The 20225-nt window shown below is 35.2% G+C and overlaps 2 protein-coding genes across 10 annotated transcripts in view; both read left to right on the top strand.

Annotated features, from left to right (window-relative positions):
* The window catches only part of LOC142354268 (uncharacterized), a 301959-nt gene that overhangs the window by 243156 nt on the left and 38578 nt on the right, over positions 1 to 20225 (top strand). The gene's annotated exons all lie outside the window — the stretch shown is intronic.
* Positions 660 to 19336, top strand: LOC142354272 (uncharacterized). Of its 6 annotated transcripts, none has more exons than XM_075406535.1 (9): positions 660 to 1572; positions 3300 to 3865; positions 4215 to 4832; positions 11861 to 12034; positions 12984 to 13176; positions 16798 to 16995; positions 17550 to 17677; positions 18419 to 18612; positions 19099 to 19336. In XM_075406535.1, exons 2-8 carry the CDS (start codon positions 3679 to 3681, stop codon positions 18598 to 18600), a joined length of 1680 nt encoding a protein of 559 aa, XP_075262650.1. In that variant the 5' UTR covers positions 660 to 1572; positions 3300 to 3678; the 3' UTR covers positions 18601 to 18612; positions 19099 to 19336. The 6 variants fall into 6 exon arrangements, with proteins under 6 accessions (XP_075262650.1, XP_075262649.1, XP_075262654.1 ...); XM_075406534.1 differs by lacking the exon at positions 660 to 1572 and adding an exon at positions 2214 to 2347 and having other exon boundaries at positions 3241 to 3865; XM_075406539.1 differs by lacking the exon at positions 660 to 1572 and having other exon boundaries at positions 3058 to 3832; positions 4230 to 4832.

Raw genomic sequence — 20225 nt, 5'->3', positions numbered from 1 at the left:
AAATATGATAGTAAACGCTTGTAATAGGAATTGCTATTTGTGAATTATATACTGGCACTAACGAACTTAAAGGTAAAGGTTGAAGAATTTATCTGGGTGTTTTGGCGTTCGGTAAATTGTTATGTAAAGGTTTGCTCATGAATTTTATGGAAGTTCGAAGCTTATTTCTGTTTTTCCTTATAAAGAAACGGAATGTCTTCATATTTGATTATTTTGTTAATGTTTTTTGCTGTCTTGATTTCAGAAGCATTTTCTGGAGTTAGCTATAAAGAAAAAAAATTCTGACAAAGTTGCATTTTGTTTTTTTTTCAAATTTTATCGTCAGTTTTATCTCATAATTTAATACTATATTACCTGAAATTGTGTCAAACAGTGATTTTTCTCTCGCGGGAAGTTAGAAGCCATTATTGTGCTGCCAGGTTTTCATATTACTAATCTTGTTTTTTGAAACAATTGACATTTTACTCCGAAAAAGTCTAATGAATTATGATCCAAAATATGTTTCATTTTTTTCAGTTTACATTTTTGTATTGGTCCATAGTAAGCCCTGTCTGACTACAGAATTTGAAAATGAAATTATCGCCCTCATTGTTTAGCTTCCGCTATAGTAGTTTTCATTCACCAGGTAGTTTTATGATTTTGACCAGCTTGTATGCAGCTATATTTCTGTGATCACTGTGATTGAGCTTCAAGAGTCTTGTCAAGGTTATCAATGAAATTGTGGTTCTCTATTTTATCTTATTCGCATTACGAAATCTGTGATATTTAATGTCATGGTACAAAAAAAATGAATTTTACCTCGTTCAGTCAAAAATGGCCGCAATCTCGGACTAAGTTTTTTCCGCGATACACGTCAAAACAGCGACCAAAGATAACTAGTGTTAACTAGGGTCTTGATCAATTGTTTTTGTTTTCATGTAGTCATCAAATGTCTTAGTTTTAGAAGATTGAAATAACAATACGTCGACACTAGTCTAAATAAATGTCAAGAAAATTGCGATTGCTTTCTGCTCAAGCTCCCAAAATTTGGATTGGGCATTGAAATAGTTTTATTTGTTGTCTAAACTAGTCTACTGGTGTACTCGTGTAGTTTTTGATCTTTGCAAGTGCGTTTTGTAGGTTCAAAAGGGGTCTAGCATTATTGGCAAGAATCCGTCAACTGATTTATGAGCCTCTTAGTACTTAGACAGCCACAAACTGATAATAGAGACGAGATTAACCCCATTCGATAGAAGTTTGGGCTGTTAATATTGGTACTAAAGAAAAACACATGCTGCTTTATTGCTTTTATGAAAAGCCCTGTCTACATAAAGTCAACTTCAGTACTGTTTTGGTTCAAAGTTGTGATTAAAATCAGAGTATAACATAAGAAAGCGACCCAAGGGTCTGTTGTGTATTATTGGTGCCTGAATTTATTATTATTATTTTGTTCTTGCCTCTTTTGACTGTTGTTTACTGCACTAAAGCACCGCAACGCCGTACTAAAAGCAGTATAAATTTATAATATTCAATTAAATAGAATCTATTCCATACTTCGTAAGCGTTACTATTCATAATCAGAGCTGAAAAATTGTTACCATAGCTTTGAAAACGGCGCTCATTTTTCTATGTTGTGAAATTGCTGACGTATGTTTGCTTTTTTCGTTCCTTGAATAATATTTCCCGGATTTTTGTAATAACAAGTAGCGGTTATGAATTTCATATTAGTTATGGGAGTTAGGATATATATTCAATTTATCCCTTGCTTATTCTTACAGGGATAAATTGTTTCTCTGTTTGAAGTTTTTAGAGCGTTTTCTAATTTTTTGCATATAAATTGATATCACGCTCTTTGCTTTTTTCCTCCGCAGTTGGAATTGCGCTCGTTTCCTTTCTTGTCTTGCTACAGGCGACCGAGCAACTTTCTCAACCAACTATCTTATCGCTAGCTAGCTATGCTGGGGCTAGGACAGTGGGTCGAATGACACTAAATCGAAAGCAAAAATTGCGACACTAAATTGAATTGAAAAAAATTGCGTCACTAAATCGAAAGCGATATTTAATATGTTTAGAAATTATATTTAAGAATATTCGAATGAGCTCTAGGACTTAATCCGTCGTGATAATTTATTTAGTTTTTATAGATTCATATCAAGTCAAACGGCGCGCTAAGGCATGGCCATGGCCCAAGAAGAGGCTTGGGCAAATTAGCTTATCTGATCATTAAATCTTAGTTAATTAATCAGCTTTCGTTGTCAGATTTCTGTTATTTTTTTATCTGCTGTTTTATAAACTTTTACTGCTTTCGATGATCTGTCCTTTCGATTAAGTGTCCTCTCTCCATTTCTGTTATCCTGTCTGTGTTGTGGTGAAAGCGGCGCTTGATTTTGTGCGACTTGAGATATAAAGAGTACTTGAGTGGGCAGATGTGTTTAACCTGCGGCCCTAAATTGGTCCTAAGTTTAAACCGATGTTAACAACCAACCACTGGGGGGGAGGGAGCTAGTCTAGATTGAATTTTAGGGAAATGGGATATGAAACGGGAAATTAGCTAGCTCCACTTTGCGCTCATTTTCAGCTGCAGAAAAGAAGTAAGCATGCTCTCAAATAGTTTTAAATATTACCTGGCTTCTGATATTTGATTCCCCCTTTATTTAGGCATCTAGCTTCGCTGTTTTATGTTTTCCTTCCGATCGCAGTAGCCTTTCTCAAGCAAGAACTGTTTTATTTTTCTCTCTTTGTCTGTTCTTTCTTCTATTTTAATCAGATGGAAGCAATTGCACTCTTTTGCGGAAGAGTAGATAGCCTTGGGATGTTCGTTTTGAGGGTCTTTTTTGAGAACAACATTATCGCAACTAGACTTCCTTTCTAACTTGTGCAAATCTCTCTATTTATCTTATTCTATTTGTCTACTATAGAAAGCTACCTCTTAGAACACCCTAACCCTCCCCCCCCCCGCCCCCTCCAACACCTCGGTAACTTGAACAATTTTCGCCTGAACTGCTTGATAGTTTTACAAGTCATAGAATTAGAATTCGAGCTTAGACGCCCCTCCTCGTGTCAATAGGATTTTTTGTCTATGTGACTATGCAGTGTCAATTTTGTGTCATTGGTTTTAAAAGTTATTAAATTTGTCTGGTTCAGATTTTGAAACTGGTTACGATTTAAGGGCCAGACTTTAACGTGGAGTTAGTTAACCTTGGAAAAGTCTTTGTCAAACTGTCAAGCTTCCCATTTGTCATTTTTTAAACTGAAATTAAGGCATTGTTACACAAAGTAATATTACTAAATTTTTTAAATCGCTTATTAGGTTTTCCTAGCTATGTTGCATTATCATACATTGCTTTGCATTAACTATTCCCAGTTTTTACTATTGAAATTTGATCTCTTTAATTGGAGCTAAATTCAATGGCTGTACAAAAATGTATGTTTTGTGAGAACTTTAAAGTTCTGAAAATTTTTACGACTGGCGATTAATGCTTGAGCCCGGTTATTTAATGACGAGAAATTGGATTATTTTCTGATTATACTTCAGTTTTGAAGTTTCTGATGAGTGAAGAAATTGCGATGACAGGCTGATAATTGGCAAATTTTTACGACTGGCCATTGACTTTTTAACGTTTGCACTGCATTATCTAATTACGATATAGTGGATAAGTCACTTTATTTTTGGAGTTTTCGATGCGCGTTGAAGATTGAATGCAGCGGTCATCAGCTGAATTCGTGACGTCAGCGATGCCAGATTGGAGCTTCGAACTTGCAGTTAACAGTGCTTCGTGGTTCATAAATAACAGAACTACCACAACTAACAGCCAGTCATCAGTTACTACTAAAGTTATGAATCATAACTCGGGTAATTCCACCTCCACTACCCAGACACAACAAGGTTGTTGGATTTGGATGTGCTTCCTTTCCCCCGGATAAATATCACCGATTTGCAACAATTGTAAACGTGTTTGTCTATTTTGCCGAATTTTTTCTTGACTGTTTTGTTCTAGAACATTCTTTTGATTTCACCTCTCGACTTTTTCACGCTTGATTTTTGGTTTTGTTTCGAGTAATTTGAATTGTGCGCATTCAGAAATTAAGTCTTTGCTACATTAAAACTAATTGCGAGCGCGGGATCGAGCCCCTCCCTAGTCAACAAACCGTTATCAGTGCCAAGACTAACTAGTTTGCTTACGCTACCGATGAAAACAAAAAAAAAATAGTTCAATGGGGTGAAAAGGAAACAGCTCCATGTCGTCAAGCTGTAGAAGAGTATCCTCTAAACACTATTGTCAATCGTACAGCATCCGATTCCAGCATTGATAACCAGGAGTTACATTATACCGAAGGGTTCGAAAGCGATGCTGTCCAAGAATCCAGCGTTTCATTTCTCCCCAATTCGAGCACCATCCTAACCCATTTGGCACCTTCGGAAGATTCGAGCCACGCTTTAGCGATCACCGAAAATGACTGGACCAGCACTGGTTTAGGGTGCAGTTACAGTACAAACTATATGACCTCGTCAAATATCCAGGGTTGCTTACCACAGGATTTTTTATCGCAAGGTGCGAGCCAAAATTCCTATCAATATCATCAAGTTCGCCAGCATTCACCATCACCAGTTAATCAAATAATGGCCGCGCCCTCAGTTTCAAACCCCCCGATTATCGCAACCTTTCGAGCATCGGGTTTGAGATTTGTGTTGAGATGCTCGTTTCAAATTATGTTGTTAGCGGTTGCAGTTACAAATTTGCTATCGCAATTGGCGGCTCAGCAAATGATTCGAAACGAGTTCAAGCACAGACTGTGTTTTTATGCGTTTTACGCCATTGTCGCCGACGGAGCGTTATTTTCATTTCACTTTGGTAAAAAAACAATTTTTTGAAACCAAATTCACTATTATAGAGCGCATTAAGTCTTACCAGTATCAGGTCTCATTTGTTGATAAAGTTTTCCATTTAATTTTTTTCAGCTTGTTTTTTCCTAATTTCTTCCAGGAAATTTTTTCTGAAGTCTTCAATTTTAACTCCGGATCGAATTGACAAAATCTAACTTCATCTTCGGAAATATTTTTTATTCCGCGTGCCGGTTGGGGGGGGGGGGGGGGGGGCAAAGTTGCTTTCTTTGGTAATCGGCTGTTTAATAGCCGCACAGCGATAGCTGGGGCTATTATTGGCCTTCTCTTGGTTTTTTACAATTCAAAGAATTTGAATTGTATTGGGGCGCTGTCTTTTTTTTAAGATCTGTTCACACATTTTCATGTTTTTTGAAGTCAAATTGGAGTTGTGATTTTGGTCACGCCGAAACAGGAAGTGGAGCGAAAAAATCTAGTGGTTTTGCGGCGTGAAATTTTTTCGCTCTAAATTTAAAGTAGAGTGAGAGAACGGTGTTTGAACAAAAATTCGTTTTCTCGCTAGTGGTTTTTTGTTCAAATGCGGCAATTTCACTCTGATTTTTACTGTTTTTTTTCGATTTTTTGGATCGGATTTTTTCCTAAATGGTATTCCCAATCCATTCACAGCTCATTCTAGGCCTAGTTTTTTGTTTGAATTAAATTTTCATTTCTCGCTAGTGGTTAATCTAATGGAGATCTAACGGGTCAATCAGGGCAATAGCTGGGGCTATTATTGGCCTTCTCTTGGTTTTTTACAATTCAAAGAATTTGAATTGTATTGGGGCGCTGTCTTTTTTTTAAGATCTGTTCACACATTTTCATGATTTTTGAAGTCAAATTGGAGTAGTGATTTTGGTCACGCCGAAACAGGAAGTGGAGCGAAAAAATCTAGTGGTTTTGCGGCGTGAAATTTTTTCGCTCTAAATTTAAAGTAGAGTGAGAGAACGGTGTTTGAACAAAAATTCGTTTTCTCGCTAGTGGTTTTTTGTTCAAATGCGGCAATTTCACTCTGATTTTTACTGTTTTTTTTCGATTTTTTGGATCGGATTTTTTCCTAAATGGTATTCCCAATCCATTCACAGCTCATTCTAGGCCTAGTTTTTTGTTTGAATTAAATTTTCATTTCTCGCTAGTGGTTAATCTAATGGAGATCTAACGGGTCAATCAGGGCAATAGCTGGGGCTATTATTGGCCTTCTCTTGGTTTTTTACAATTCAAAGAATTTGAATTGTATTGGGGCGCTGTCTTTTTTTTAAGATCTGTTCACACATTTTCATGATTTTTGAAGTCAAATTGGAGTAGTGATTTTGGTCACGCCGAAACAGGAAGTGGAGCGAAAAATTCTAGTGGTTTTGCGGAGTGAAATTTTTTCGCTCTAAATTTAAAGTAGAGTGAGAGAACGGTGTTTGAACAAAAATTCGCTTTCTCGCTAGTGGTTTTTTGTTCACATGCGGCAATTTCACTTTGATTTTTACAGTTTTTTCGATTTTTTGGATCGGATTTTTTCGAAATGGTTTTTCCTATCCATTCATAGTCCGTTTTTGGTCTAGTTTTCTGTTTAATTCAATGAAAACTCTTTGAATTGTGTGTCAGGACTTGTCCTGCTATGTTTTTTTTTATTTCGTCGTCATGATTTTTGTTACGACCATATGACGTCACAGCCACTTTTTGTTCATTCGTTCATGCAATTTGAACTGAATTGCATGTGTGACGTCATTGTTAGCTCTTAGTGGAGCGAGTTTTTTTGTTCATGCGCGTGATTAAATTTTTGGTCACACTTGACTTCACTCTCAAAAATGACTTCCTCACTTTGAAATTCACTTTTATTTACTTTAATTCAAAGAGATCAGGTCAAATGGGTGTGTGTCACTCTAAATGAAGGTTATTTGAGATCAGCTAATAGAGGCAGCAATAACTTATACACATTTTTAATCAAAATATAACAGATCAGCCTTCAATGAAAAGAATTTTTTTGGTCTGTCTTTTTTACTGTTTTTTTAGACTGCCGATCTACGAATCTATTGCGGCTATTTTCTGGCAATCTGCCAGCTATGTTTTTAAAATCCATTGTCGCTCGCCTGTCACAGCTGTAACAAGTGCTGTTTTTGATCCCATCGTGTATAAGAATGTCTCCTTTGACCATTTGATCACTATATCAAAACTAAAATCAACTGAATTTGTTTGCGTTGAGTCATTACGCCAATTTTCTGCTCATACACCACTCGACTTCACTTCAATTTGGCTTCATTTCTACCCATTTAGACGACGATGTGAATTAACTGAAAACGAATTGTTACAAGTTAATTTTTTTTTGTTAGAATAGTTTTTGGTTCGTGCTTTACTCTGAATCTCTGACTGCGTTAGATTCTGAGTTTTGAGTATCCATTAATGGATCTAACAGCTAGGCTGATATAGATTAAAATTGAATCCAAAACATTTTTTTAATACGAGACTTGGCGTTTTGAATTAAAGACGCGTCGAAATCTGCGTGAAACAGAGTCCCAAAATGTTGATAGACACCAGTTTGCAGGGATTGATTGATCAAGATTTTAAAGTACTGTCGAACAAAGTTTCAAAAAAATTATTTTAATTATGCTAGTCCTTTTTTGCGCAAAATTTTGCTTGACCGTTTTCGCGCTTTCGTTATAGATCATTCCGTGATTTCGGAAGTGACTTTTTCATGCTTCACTTCTTCAATACAACACTGTTGTGTGATTAATAGCCGCACAGCGATAGCTGGGGCTAATATTGGCCTTCTCTTGGTTTTTTACAATTCAAAGAATTTGAATTGTATTGGGGCGCTGTGTTTTTTTAAGATTCGGGCATTAAGTTTCATTAGAGGCCCTTTAGTAGTCCTTCAAGTGCTTATAGTGGTGCAGCTACTGGGATGACCTTAATTTAAGTTTAAAAGGTCATTTTTAGGAGTTTTTGGGCTCAAAACGGTGTAATTTTTCATGTTTTTTTGTGATTTTGAGTTTTTTTGTTTGATTAGGTTGAAGTTTTTAAAAGTTGATGAAGGCCTTTTGTGAGACAAAATTGCTTGTTATGGCCATTTTATGAGCTATATGTTTTGGTACTACAAACACACAAAATGATAATAATTTTTGCAATTTTTCAGGTTTTTTGAAAATGTTTAGATTACTGCATAGTTTCTAGTAATAATGGAATGGTTTTCAACTTTTTGTCATCATGAAGATTAGCATTTTTTGACAAAACTTTTTCATATTTTTATTTTTTTTCATATTTTTTATCAAAAAATTTTTTTCAAATTTTTTGATATTTATTGTCATTATTCAAGTTGTTTGAGTCTCAGGGGCCAAAAATCTCATTAGGGGTTGGATATTAAGTTACTGAAAAATTTTAAGTTGCCATGGAATAGGTTTCAACTTTTGATTATCACAAATTTTACCAATTTTTGTTGACAAAATTTGCATTTTCAGGTTTTTGAAAACTTTCATCATTTTTTTCATTTTTTCCAATTTCAGTGACCAGGCAATCTCCTTTGAGGTTTGTTATTAGGGCACTGCATAGTTTCTATTAACAATGGAATGGTTTTTAACATTTTAATGTCTCGAATTTTAGAATTTTTCGGATAAAATCTGCAATTTTTATGAGGTTTCCTAAAGTTTGTCAGTTTTTGATATTCATCCATTCCAAGTGCGAGAAAGCCTATTCCACGTTCTGATAAAAAGTTACTGCATGGTTTTTAGTTTCAATGGATTTGTTGTGAACAATTTAACCTTTCGGCTTTTAGAAGTTTTTTGACAGAATTTGCAATTGTTTTCAAGTTTTTGAAAACATTTGTCTTTTAATCATTTTTTCTTGATTCAGTAGCGAGGTAAGCTCCAGGGTTTGATAGTATGTTACTAAATAGTTGCTAGGGTGCTATTGAATGGCTTTCAACATTTTAATAGAACGAATTTCTATTTTTTGAAGTTTGAAATTTCAGAAAATTATTGCCTATCGATCTATGAGTTAATGAGTTTTTAAAGCTTGGAATTGGGTTACTGGATGACCTTTAGAGACACAGAAATGATTCTGAAGATATTTATATCATGATTTTCAGCAACATTTCCTTATAATTTGCAATTGATTTCTTTTCTCATTTTTTGGTCATTTTCGAGTTAATCGATCTTCAAGGGCCAATGAATATGTTTCAGGTCTTGCAGATATAATACTGGACCAATTTCAGAAACAAAATTTGGTTTTGAACATGTTTTTGAAATAGGTATTTTAGGGAAAAAGTTCTGCCTCAGGTTTAAAAGCGTCAAGAGTTTTAGCAATGAGTATGTTTGTTTAGTTTTGATTATTTTAGTTTCTCAATTTTTTGATGATTTTTGTGTTCTGGCTGGCATTGTTCAAATGATCGGCTGGTCAGGTAGAGTACGTCTGAGTTTTTCATTCAATTCTTTGAATTGTATTTCAGGACTTGTCCTACTATGTTTTTTACTTCGTCTAACAGATTTTTGTTTCGTCTTACCGCGACTTCTTGGAATTGACTTTTTCAATGACTTACCTCACTCAAAAAATGACTTCTGAGCTCACTTATGAAACTTTAAATTTTATGAACATTTACTTATTAAAGGTTAATAGTGTGCATCTAAGTAGTGCCAAACATATACCCTAATTCTTGAATATTAGAGTCTTGAGTTTTTGATTTCGAATATTAATTTTGGGATCTTTTCCGTTTGTGCCTCCCTAATATTGCACGTGCATCTGGGGGGTGCAAATAATATGCGCCCACTAAGCTGAGAGGGCACAAACGGAAAAGATCCTAATTTTTAAAAGCCCTATTAGGGCTTTCTCCTTATAGAGCGTATGTGTCTCATAAAAATGACAGTCCGAAGCTAACCCAAAAAGTCTAGTGTATTAAAGGACTGGTGGTCGATCTGTCTATTTTATTTCTATAGTTGTTTCAATTCATGTAACGCCACAAGCGTCTATCGCGGCTATTTCCCGGCAATCTGCCGGCTATGTTTTTTTTGCATCGGTATAATTGAGAGTGGATTTACAACTCCAAGGTATTTTTTATCGGCGGTGATTAATTTAATCCAATTTATCCGCGCCAGAAACGCAAACATCAATTTTATATAGTTTTACGTGTATTCATAACTGCTCTCAATCTTGTACGAAACTCAAGCTGACTTGCATTTAATTTTTATCCCTAATAAGACTCGAATAGGAGTTAAGTTTTTCTGTTTTTTGACAGGTGGGGTGGAAATTTCTAACAGGGAGTGAGAGGAGCGGATATAACGGGTTTTGTTTTGTTTTGTTCTTATTACGGTACAAAATGTTGGTGGTTTGCGTGTGGTTTTCTAAAAAGCTTTTTTTGGCAGTGAAAAAGCTTTTTTTATGCCATTTTTTGCAATGAAACACTGTATAACCATCCACAATAATGTTTTTGACTGTTTTAGATAGTCTCATTAAGCGTTTTCTGAAAAACAGAGCTGTTTCAAACAAAGTTTTTCGGGATTCTTATTGATGTCTGAAATTTTATTTGCATTCATTTGATTCTTTTGTATTAGAATTAGTCTCAGAGGCGCAAATTTGATTTGCAATCATTTGACTTTTTGCATTAGAATTAGTCTCAGAGGCGCAAAATAGGAGTAGCTTACGGGAGTTTAAACGGTTTTTTTCAGAAATTTGCAAAATTTGATGAAATTTACCTTATGTTTTTGCTTATATAATGGTTTTAAAAAATCTGAACAGTTGTTAACGTTTCACTCTCTCTATAGCGTGAACTGCTTTCTCTTGGCCAAATTATATTGTTTAACATTTTGTCTGTTCACTTCTAATGGAAGTATTGACGTTGAGTTTTCAAAATTATTTCGACAACGTTTCATTTTAAATCCTCAATGTTTCAATGTTGAGTCTTCATTTTTTTTGGCAGGTTCGGTGTTTTTAGATACAAATTTTATGCGAGGCTGGATTTTTGCTGACCATTTTTGGACCGGTGATATCCTTCCTTCAGCGATTCAAAAGAGCTATTCATGGGTTTCTGAAAAACTAATTGAATCCCGAATTTTTTTGCGAGGAAAAAGATTGTTCTTGTAACGGGCTTTTTTCATGCCCTCACATTGCGTAAATGATATGCTACAATTTTTGACAAATTGGTCTCCATGTCGCACTTTTTTAGATATTGTTTTTTTGGAAATTTAGATCTCTCAGGATCTAGATTTCTGATATCAAAACCGTTGAGATAAATTTTGTTATTAGCAAATGTTTTTTTGGCGTTTCTTACGACCAAAACCTAATGTCTCAGCAACGAGCATTGCTCACGGCTAAAACTCAATGTCTATCTATTCTTTGGTTCTATGAATGCTATTATTTAAAAAACTATGAACAAGTCGAAACAGCATCAGATAAAAAGTAAGCTACACTAGATGACTTGCATTTCTACAGAAGAGATGTAAGACCTGTCCTTATTGAGAATAGTCAACAAGTAGTCAGAAAACAAAACGAGCGAAATTAGAATTTATGTTTAAAATTTTTGAAAGCAGATAACTTCAAAGTCATGAAAACCTTTAGCTCTCAACTGAAATCTTTCAATGACTTTATCTATATCTTCAACAAAAGCAATAAGGCCTGTCATTATCCAGAAAGTTATTCGACTAAAAAGAGCAAATATGGGCTGAAATCAAAAAGTCACTTCAATTTTGCGGGGAAACGGTGTCGAAGCTTGTAAGATCAATATCTGATCTCTAAAAGTATTAAATATAATCAATTGCGCCTTATTTCTGTTTAAGCAATTATGTTAGTCCTGTCGGTTTTTAGGCGATTTTTCGCTTGACCGATTTTTCGTCTGGCCCATTTGACTTTTTGGCCTCAAAAACGGGATAAACAGGTAGCGCTCAGCGGGCATTAAGTGCTCTTAGAGCCTTTCAACTCACTAGTTTCCCAAGTATGCGATTCACAGAAACTGTTTTGGAGGCTTATACTTATGGTGTGAAGGGCGGTTCTTGAGGTTGAATAGTGAATTTGGTAATGCGTTTGGCACAGTTGTTGCTGTAGCTGCCTTCTCGTGCTATTTACGGAAGCTACGCCGACTTAAAACAGTTTGCGATGTTCAACAAAGCAATAAACAGCCTCAACTCAAACAGCAACCACAGTTCTTAATGACCAACGGGGCTCTTTACAGTAGAAACAGAACAGTTAAAAACTGCACAAAACAAGGAATCGTACCTCCTTTCTGCGAAATAAGTTATTGAAATTATTGGTTTGAAAATTTTTCGTTTAATGCTGACAGTCATTATACGAGCTACCATATTAAATTATGGAAAATATGTCGGCTCTATATAGTGTATAGTGTTCCCCTCTATTATTCGTTGGGGGAGGGGGGGGGGTTGAAACAGTGGGTGTATGTCGTGAATGTCGTTGTAACTTAAAATGCTTCGAGAGCAACGAATAGATTAACTCAAATCAACTCGAATCAACTGATTGCTCACCTCTAAATGCACTGCATAAAAATTCAAACGGGTAATTTCAAAAAAACTAGCAACAACTTCCATTATTTCGGACAGTCAGAAATCGGAGCACATGGACGCTCAACGTGAAAGTTTTGACTAGTTTGGAAAATGGCTACGCCGTTGTTTGGAACTCAGTACAGGAGAAGAGGCGTATATGATACAGTTAGAACATGAGGTATACGTGCTTTTCAAGTTACACCGGAAGTTAGCTATGTCAGAAGTTCCTATATATATATATATATATATATATATATATATATATATATATATATATATATATATATATATATATATACCCAAAAATTGAATTCCATCAATTTCAGGCTTTTTGAAACATACAAGTTGTGTGTGTTTTGAACAAGGTTACGTAACCCGCAAAAGTTTCTTGATTTCATATCTCGAACCCCTTCGTAGTTCTCGATAAACACCCGAAGTTCTCTGTGACTTCAAGTAGAGCCACGTTATCTATACTTAAAGACACGGCTCACATTAAAAAAGGGGGTTGCCATTGTAAACCTCATATTTGTGGTCATATAATGTAGAGCCCCCGCCCCTCATTATGGGAAAATTACTATGATGGGGGCCATAATTGGAACGTCCACAAAAAATTGCTTTCAAGTCAATTTTGGCCAGAAATGAGGTACGAATCCATCCAGCCATCAAAAGCCAGTCTTTAAGTCCAGTCAATCACCTAGCAACTGCCAGCTCTGTTTTGACATTGCTACACCACATTCTGTGCGACTTACAGTTCGCGCTTTTCTATGCTGGAATCACGTTCATACCAGCTTCCAAGTCGAGAGAAGAATCAATATCGGCTTTGGAAGTGTTCGGACGGAGTGCTTCGATGTTGTACGAGTCTCTTGCAGTCGATTATACTCTCATTTTTTTTTGATATACGATTAAATAAACGAGCTTTTTTGGTGAGGATTGACTGCATCCCTTTGTTTTATGGCCTCTTCTTGATATATAATGTACGTCTTGTTTTGGCCGCGCGATGTATTTTTTGTAGAGTTGTGAGTTATCATTAAAAAGCCCGTAATGCTTTTTTTTCTATTTTCGCATTTTTAGAGGAGTTAATGGGGTTTTTATTTGGGATTTATAGCTTGACTTTCACTATTTTTGATCAATTTTTTAAACATTTTGCTCAAATTTTGTCTTACTTTGCTAAATTTAAGTAAAATTTCACAATGATGAAATGTTTTCATTTTTTTAAATGTTGCTGAATTTTTTCGTTTGATTTCTGCAAAATTTTAGCTGATTTTAAACTAATTTACACTTTCATAAAAACCCGCAACAAAGCAGATATTTTAACTAAAATTACTAATAGTTTCCAACAGCGCACTGCCTAAGACCTGTTCAAGCAATCTTTATAAACGAATGCCAGGGCTAATTGAACTTATACTATCTGCCAAACAATTTGGAACAGGATTGGCAGCATTTGTGTGTTCATATCAGCTTCATTTTCTATCTATTTTAGATTTTTTATTGAACAATTACGTAACTATGATAGCAGCGAAGCGACAGGAATGTTATTATCGATTATATACTGTACCATTCTTGTATTACTGTTAAAAATTATAAAAATTTGTGCTACTATGGCTGCTGTCTTTTTGATAATCGCCGCAGGCCTCTCAACAGCTATTATTTAGGCACTTTTTTACAATCCAAGAATTTGATTATATTGGGGCTCTGTCTTTTTTGTAAGATGTTTTCACACATTTTTCAATGACTTGGATCTTTCAAAACGGGGTCTTTTTTAGTAGTTTTTGTGACCAAAATGGTGCAATTTTTCACCTGTTTTCGTCATCTCAAGTTTTTGTTTGATGTCTTGAATTGTTGTTTGTCAAAGTTGATGAAGGTCTGCAAAGGTGATGTGCTGCAAAGGTGCTGTCAAAGGTGCTGCAAGTTTTTAATTGCAATAAAATCTTTGAAAGGTAGCATCCTCTATTGCTTGATATTAAGTTAATGCATAGTTGCTAGGAGCAATGTAATGGATCTCAGCATTTCAATATCACAAATTATTCTCATTTTCCTAGTTTATTGATCTTTGAGCCAATGAAACCTTTTAGGGCTTGCATTTGGGTTACTGGGTAGTCTCTGGAGACAATGAAATGATTCTGAAGAATTAAATTTCACAAACTTCAGCAACTTTCCTTAAAATTGTTCTAAAATTTTTTTGGAAAATGTTTTTTGTCCTTTTCTAAGTTTATCGATCTTTATGGAACTTTTCATGTATTGCAGAAGAGTTACTGGACCGATTCCAGAGAAAAAAGTGGTTTTGAACATTTTAATATTACAAATTTAGAAAACTTTTAAAATTTTTCAATTTACAAGTATTTTTCATTTCTCGATTTTTCTATGATGGCCAATAAGACTCTTTCAAGGCTTGTGCATAGATCGATTGGTGTTTTGGAATTAACCAAGTTTGGTCGTCAGGGTTAAAGCTTTAAGAGTTTTAGCAATAATTATATTTTTGTTTCTGTTTGATAATTTTATTTTCTCATCTTTTTGGCTCGCATTGTTCAATTCATCTGGTGGTCAGGCGCAGTAGTTCTAAGGGTTTTCATTCAATTCTTTAGATTATATTTCAGGACTTGTCTTACATATGGTTCGTTTTACATACACGATTTTCACGTTTGACTTCTGACTTAACTCACTGTTTCAATTGAATGGATTTTTAATTCTCTCACACATTGAATTATGCAATTTAGTGAAAAGTGAATACGGTCAAAGTCAAGGAGCAAAATTAAAAGAAACGGGATAAACATGAAGCACGGTCATTAAGTCATATTTCATTAGGTTATCAAAGTTGATCAAACTGATTGCTAGCTGGCATTAGTGTTATACTGAATAACGTTCAGTTTAGACGCTGAATTAAGTGTACTTTTAGAATCTAACCAAATATGCAGAATCTTAACACCAAATATGACCACTTTGTCTTTTGGGAAATTTCGATCAACTTCTATCTCTTTATTTTTTCTTTTTCTGTGGCAATCCCAATGTGCGGAACAGTAAATGAAGCGAAAAGTGAGTAGGTACAAAGCGTGATTTCCTTTTGTAGTTCCAATTTCCGCTTCAAACTCCTTTTGTAGTGGAGCAAGAAATTTGTGCTGGAAAAGTTTTCGGTTTTTCCACGTACTCATTTTAACTATTTGCTGTCTTTCTGCATGGTGCATGTTTGCTACTGCATGAAATGATCAGTGGGCAGAAATTGATTTTGATGAATTTGACGCTGAGTTTTTTTTTAAAAAATGTGTGATTATTTTAGTTTCGCCTTATTTGCTGTGGTTATTTTTGACTACCATATGGTCTCATAGTTAACAGATCCAATTGAATTTTTAATTAACATACAAATGTCTATGAGAATGTTACAAATTTTTTCAAGTATGTTTTTCGTTATGGTTTTGACACTTTACTTAAGTTAGTTTCGAGTTTTTTTTAAAAAAAGCGATTAGTTAATAAATACAAGGATTTCATTTGATTGATAAAGGTTTTTATGAGTTAATGAGTTTTTTTTAGTTTTGCCCGTATTGGCTGGTGTTATCTTCGATTTGTAATTTAACATCATTAATGACAGTACCAACCTTCATTATGGCAAAGTAATTTTGAATACTAATTTCAGTATTTTTGAATACTACCCCCACTTCACCCCCTATCCCCACCCCTGCATATTCTTCAGGCCGTAAGGGCACCGTGCAGTCAAAGACCCCTACCACTGTTACCCCCTCTGTGCTCAACTCACGCCGCTTCAATTAAGCTAAGGGTAGCCTCACTAAACCGTGGCTAGGCTCTGACGAAGCCAACCGTTCGCCGGTTGTTTGAGAGCAATTCGTCCGACATTAGTCGGTTATGTTTTTTAACCTTGCCTTCATTAATTATTATTTTGCCTTGATGTTTCTTTGTAAATTTACCCCCTTGTGTGTAGCTCGTGAAATTTTGACTTATTGAACTTTCATTTTTCCCTTGCTTTGTTTTTCATCTTTTTCCATCAAAATTGGTTTTTGATTTTTATACGGTCTCGTATTTTGAATTTTGTCAACATGATGAAATTCGTTTTGGATATTTTTAACAATACTAGCTTTCAAAAATGTTTGCGTATTGGTTCAAGCTTTGATGACTATCAGATGTTGTTGTTGCCGTCAAAATGCTGGTAGAGAAGTCATTAGTTTAATCAGTTTTTTCAGACTGGGTTGAGGACCTATCAAACCCTTATTTTTCCCAATAAGTCTTCCTCGATGTATTTGTCATCTGACACCACGGCGAGAAATTTACGTTGTCAAATGTTTATTTAGTCACTTGTTGGGATTGTGCAGAGCGTTAGAGCCACATATGCTCTTTATTCTCTTATGCCGGTGACGCAAAAGTTTTCTTCACGGGGATAACAGTCCCAGAAAAAATCTAAGTTGTTTTGATGGTATTACTTTTTGTCCTCTGTGAAATTTGTAATCGACTGTTTTGTGGTCCTAATAGCAATATGGACAATATACAGAACATAGAATCATCAACTTTGAAACAGCTCGGAGAGCAACGAGAATTCGCACTCGGAAATAAGACGTTTACTTTTGCTCTTGCATTAACGGTGCTCGAAGTTATTCTTCACTGGTGTCAGTCTTGGGTTGTCTATTTATGGAAGAAACCCTGTTGCTATTTCGCGGAAAAGTTTCCTCTGTAAAATTACATCATAATTGACCAACCCATTCCATTGTTAATATAAAGAATTACTTTGTTCAGGTAATTTTTTTTACTTTGAGCAAGTATCGAAGCATTTAATGACAATTGAATAATAAATAGGCCACAGCATGGACTGGTTGGTGGGCAAATGAACAAATTCAATATAGCCAGTCCGTGGCTGAAGATTACCATTTTAAAAGCCAAGTACACATCAATTTATAATTTTATTATTTGAAAAAAAATAATGACAATTGATGATGATTTATAATGTTAAGTAGATTTCTTATAAGTAAAAACGTAAAATTTCGCTTTCTGAACATAAAATAGATTTCCAGAGTAGCCAGAGAAAATGCTCCTGGTTTTTGGACCGGCACAAAAACTTTTCTGCATTATCTCTGCGTTGAAATGTTTTAATACTCGCTCGTTGCGTATCTCAAAGTAGTTCAGCATTCTTCTTTTACGTATTTTTGTATTAATTAGAAGATCAATTAGAAGATCAATTGTTAAATGAGCGAGTGGGTGATTATGACGTAATTTTGTCCGTATTCGAGACACGAACGTGATTTGTACAATGAGGCTGGAGTGATCAAGGGAGTGCAGATATTCATTCTTCCTCTAGTGTCTCTCCTCATATTTGCAACGGGAGCTGCCACTCTCTTTCAAGAACGGAAGACCGAAGGCACCGACCACATTCATACACACACATATACACATTCAAAAGAAAATATTTCTGCATCTATTTGTGAAAGGTGTTAGAAGGTTGAGAGAGAACAATCTATTGTAAACTGTGCATAAGATAAGCTTGACATTTTCTGAAAATTAGGACAGTGATAAGTAAAAAAAAATGGTTATTTCAAAATCCATATGGGGCTATTAAGTATTCACCAGTACCTACCGTTTGTCATCATAAGAGACTACCTTACAAAAAACGATCAATGGTCTGTTGAAACATCAGTTAAGTCTTCGTTTATAGTCTTTTAGTGAAAGAGCACAAGATGATATAAGAATTTAAAATTCTCAATGTTTCGTTTTGAGTGGCATTTCTGGAGATGGTGGCTTTTCTGGAGTGTCTCTTTAATTTTCCAAGTAGCAGATTGCATATTTTTGTCCCTCCGAGTCATTTGTTTAAATTCGCGTTCTTTTCTGAAAGCTTCCGATTCTAAAGTGAAAACCAGTTTGAACGGACAGCTCCAGCTAAATACGGAGCGCTGATTTATGTTTCTTGATGTCATTAAATTCAAGCCTAAGGAAACCTTTAACTTGAAACTGCAAATTAGGCCGCCTTCGGGGTGAACCAGCAGATAAGATCTGAACAAGAATTTTTCCTCTTTGAGATTAGTTTTTGCTGTCACTCTCGCGGGTAAATTAGTTTGTAAAAATATTGTGTGAATGTGTGTGTTCTCCGATGACGTCACGACAGCCACATTTGCCTTCATAGTCTCTCTTTTTCTGTCAACTTTAATCTCAGTCCCATTTCTACTCGCCCTATCTCTCATCCTGTTCTATTTCGTGCTCAGAGCAACTCTATCCTTCCTTCTAGCTGCCTACCGATTACTACAGTTATGGATACTGCCATTCGGATCAACAACTTCTGAAATATGATTGAGATGAATTGTAAATAGAAATGTGCCCCGTGTCCCTGTAGAACACGAGCCTCTATAATTGATCTTTGCACCGTTACAATGGCATACATGAATTGTAAGGGATAGTCAATAATTCTTATCAGGCTATGCCAAAGATTATTAGTGCAAAATGATGTAATAGTTCGTTCAGGGGGATTGGGTTATAGGAAAGCAGTTCCTATAAATTTCGACTGCGATTTACTGAAGTTGGATAAGTTTCGTCATCATTTCGACACGCTGATTTCGTGATTACAATAAATGGATTTTTCTATTTATGCCCCCCTCCCAGTACGTTATGTACCCCATAGTTATAGAGAACATGTCATCACAGTAAATCATTACGTAAAACTATTGCACGTGCTGTTGGTTGTGTAAATAATATGTACCCACTAAACTGGAGGGGGAGGGGACAGGGCACAAACAGAAAAGATCCCAATTAATACATGCTATTATACTGGTGTAAAGTTATCAATTATAGACGGTTATATTCCACAGAGAATGAAGCAGACGATTCCGAAGAAAATCTGTTCTCACAATACAAATTGAGAATTTATGGCAGCTGTTTTTTTGGTAGAAACTGAATGACGGGCCTCATAGTTAGGTGCCCCCTTTGAATGGTTGTACTGTATACTACCTTCAGAGCTTAAAACTCATAATTGCTTTTTTTAATTCTCAATTTATAATCCCTAGATGTGAATTAATTTTTCTACCAATCATGTGCTTTTATTCACAAGATTCCTTCTTCGCTAATATCTCCTTTTCTGTCAAGAAAAAAATATTTGCAGATGATTACCGTTAAGTAACGGCTAGTGGTAAATGTATTCTACCTTAATAACTAACTCCATAGTAAGGAGTTAATTTAAATGCTCGCTTTAGCCTGACACTGTTGGGTCGAACCCGACATCTCAAAAACGACAAATAACGATTGTGTGATAACTCAAAATAAGGCTTATATTAACTGTATCTTCGGAATCAATTTATCTGTTACACTCAACTTTAACACAAGCTTTAAGATGTTAATTTTGCACTTGTTGTTGTGAAGCGCGTTGTTCGAAAAAGTGATCAAACAAAGTTACAACAAGATATTTGGCAAATATTGAGGTTAATATCACAACTTGCCATGATTTCACAAAGTTTAAATACCAACAGTATGAAAGTTCAAATCGACATGTCGCTACGATTGTCAAATGAAGTTCTGAAAACAACAGTTTTAATGCCCAGTGTTCATATTAAACCTGTTATATTGGTGCAGAGTTAGCAATGCGTTAAAGTATCTTTTTAGCTCCCTTGATTCGCACAGTTAAATAGATCTTTCCAAGAAAGATAAATAATTTCTTTGCTAAACAAATATTTAAAAGCAATGTAGACAAATATCGAGATCATTGAGATCGTCTATTACTATTTGAGCGAGAACTTCACTTCCCACCTACTAGAAGTTGGCAATTCTTTAGCAGGGAGCTTTGATTAATTGTTATTGGATATAGTTCTAACTCGGTTGGCATTATTATGTTCTGGGAATTTTATTCACCGTCCATTCAAGTTGTAACTGATAATTCACGACCTTAAATTTTGTCCTTATACTTATTGCGTTTAAATAATGAAGGC

The sequence above is a fragment of the Convolutriloba macropyga genome, chromosome 15 (assembly GCF_964194025.1).
Source record: "Convolutriloba macropyga chromosome 15, txConMacr16.3, whole genome shotgun sequence".
NCBI classification, from domain to species: domain Eukaryota; kingdom Metazoa; phylum Xenacoelomorpha; order Acoela; family Convolutidae; genus Convolutriloba; species Convolutriloba macropyga.
The sequence above is the reverse complement of the archived record's forward strand: the minus strand, read 5'-3'. Positions and strand labels throughout refer to the sequence as shown.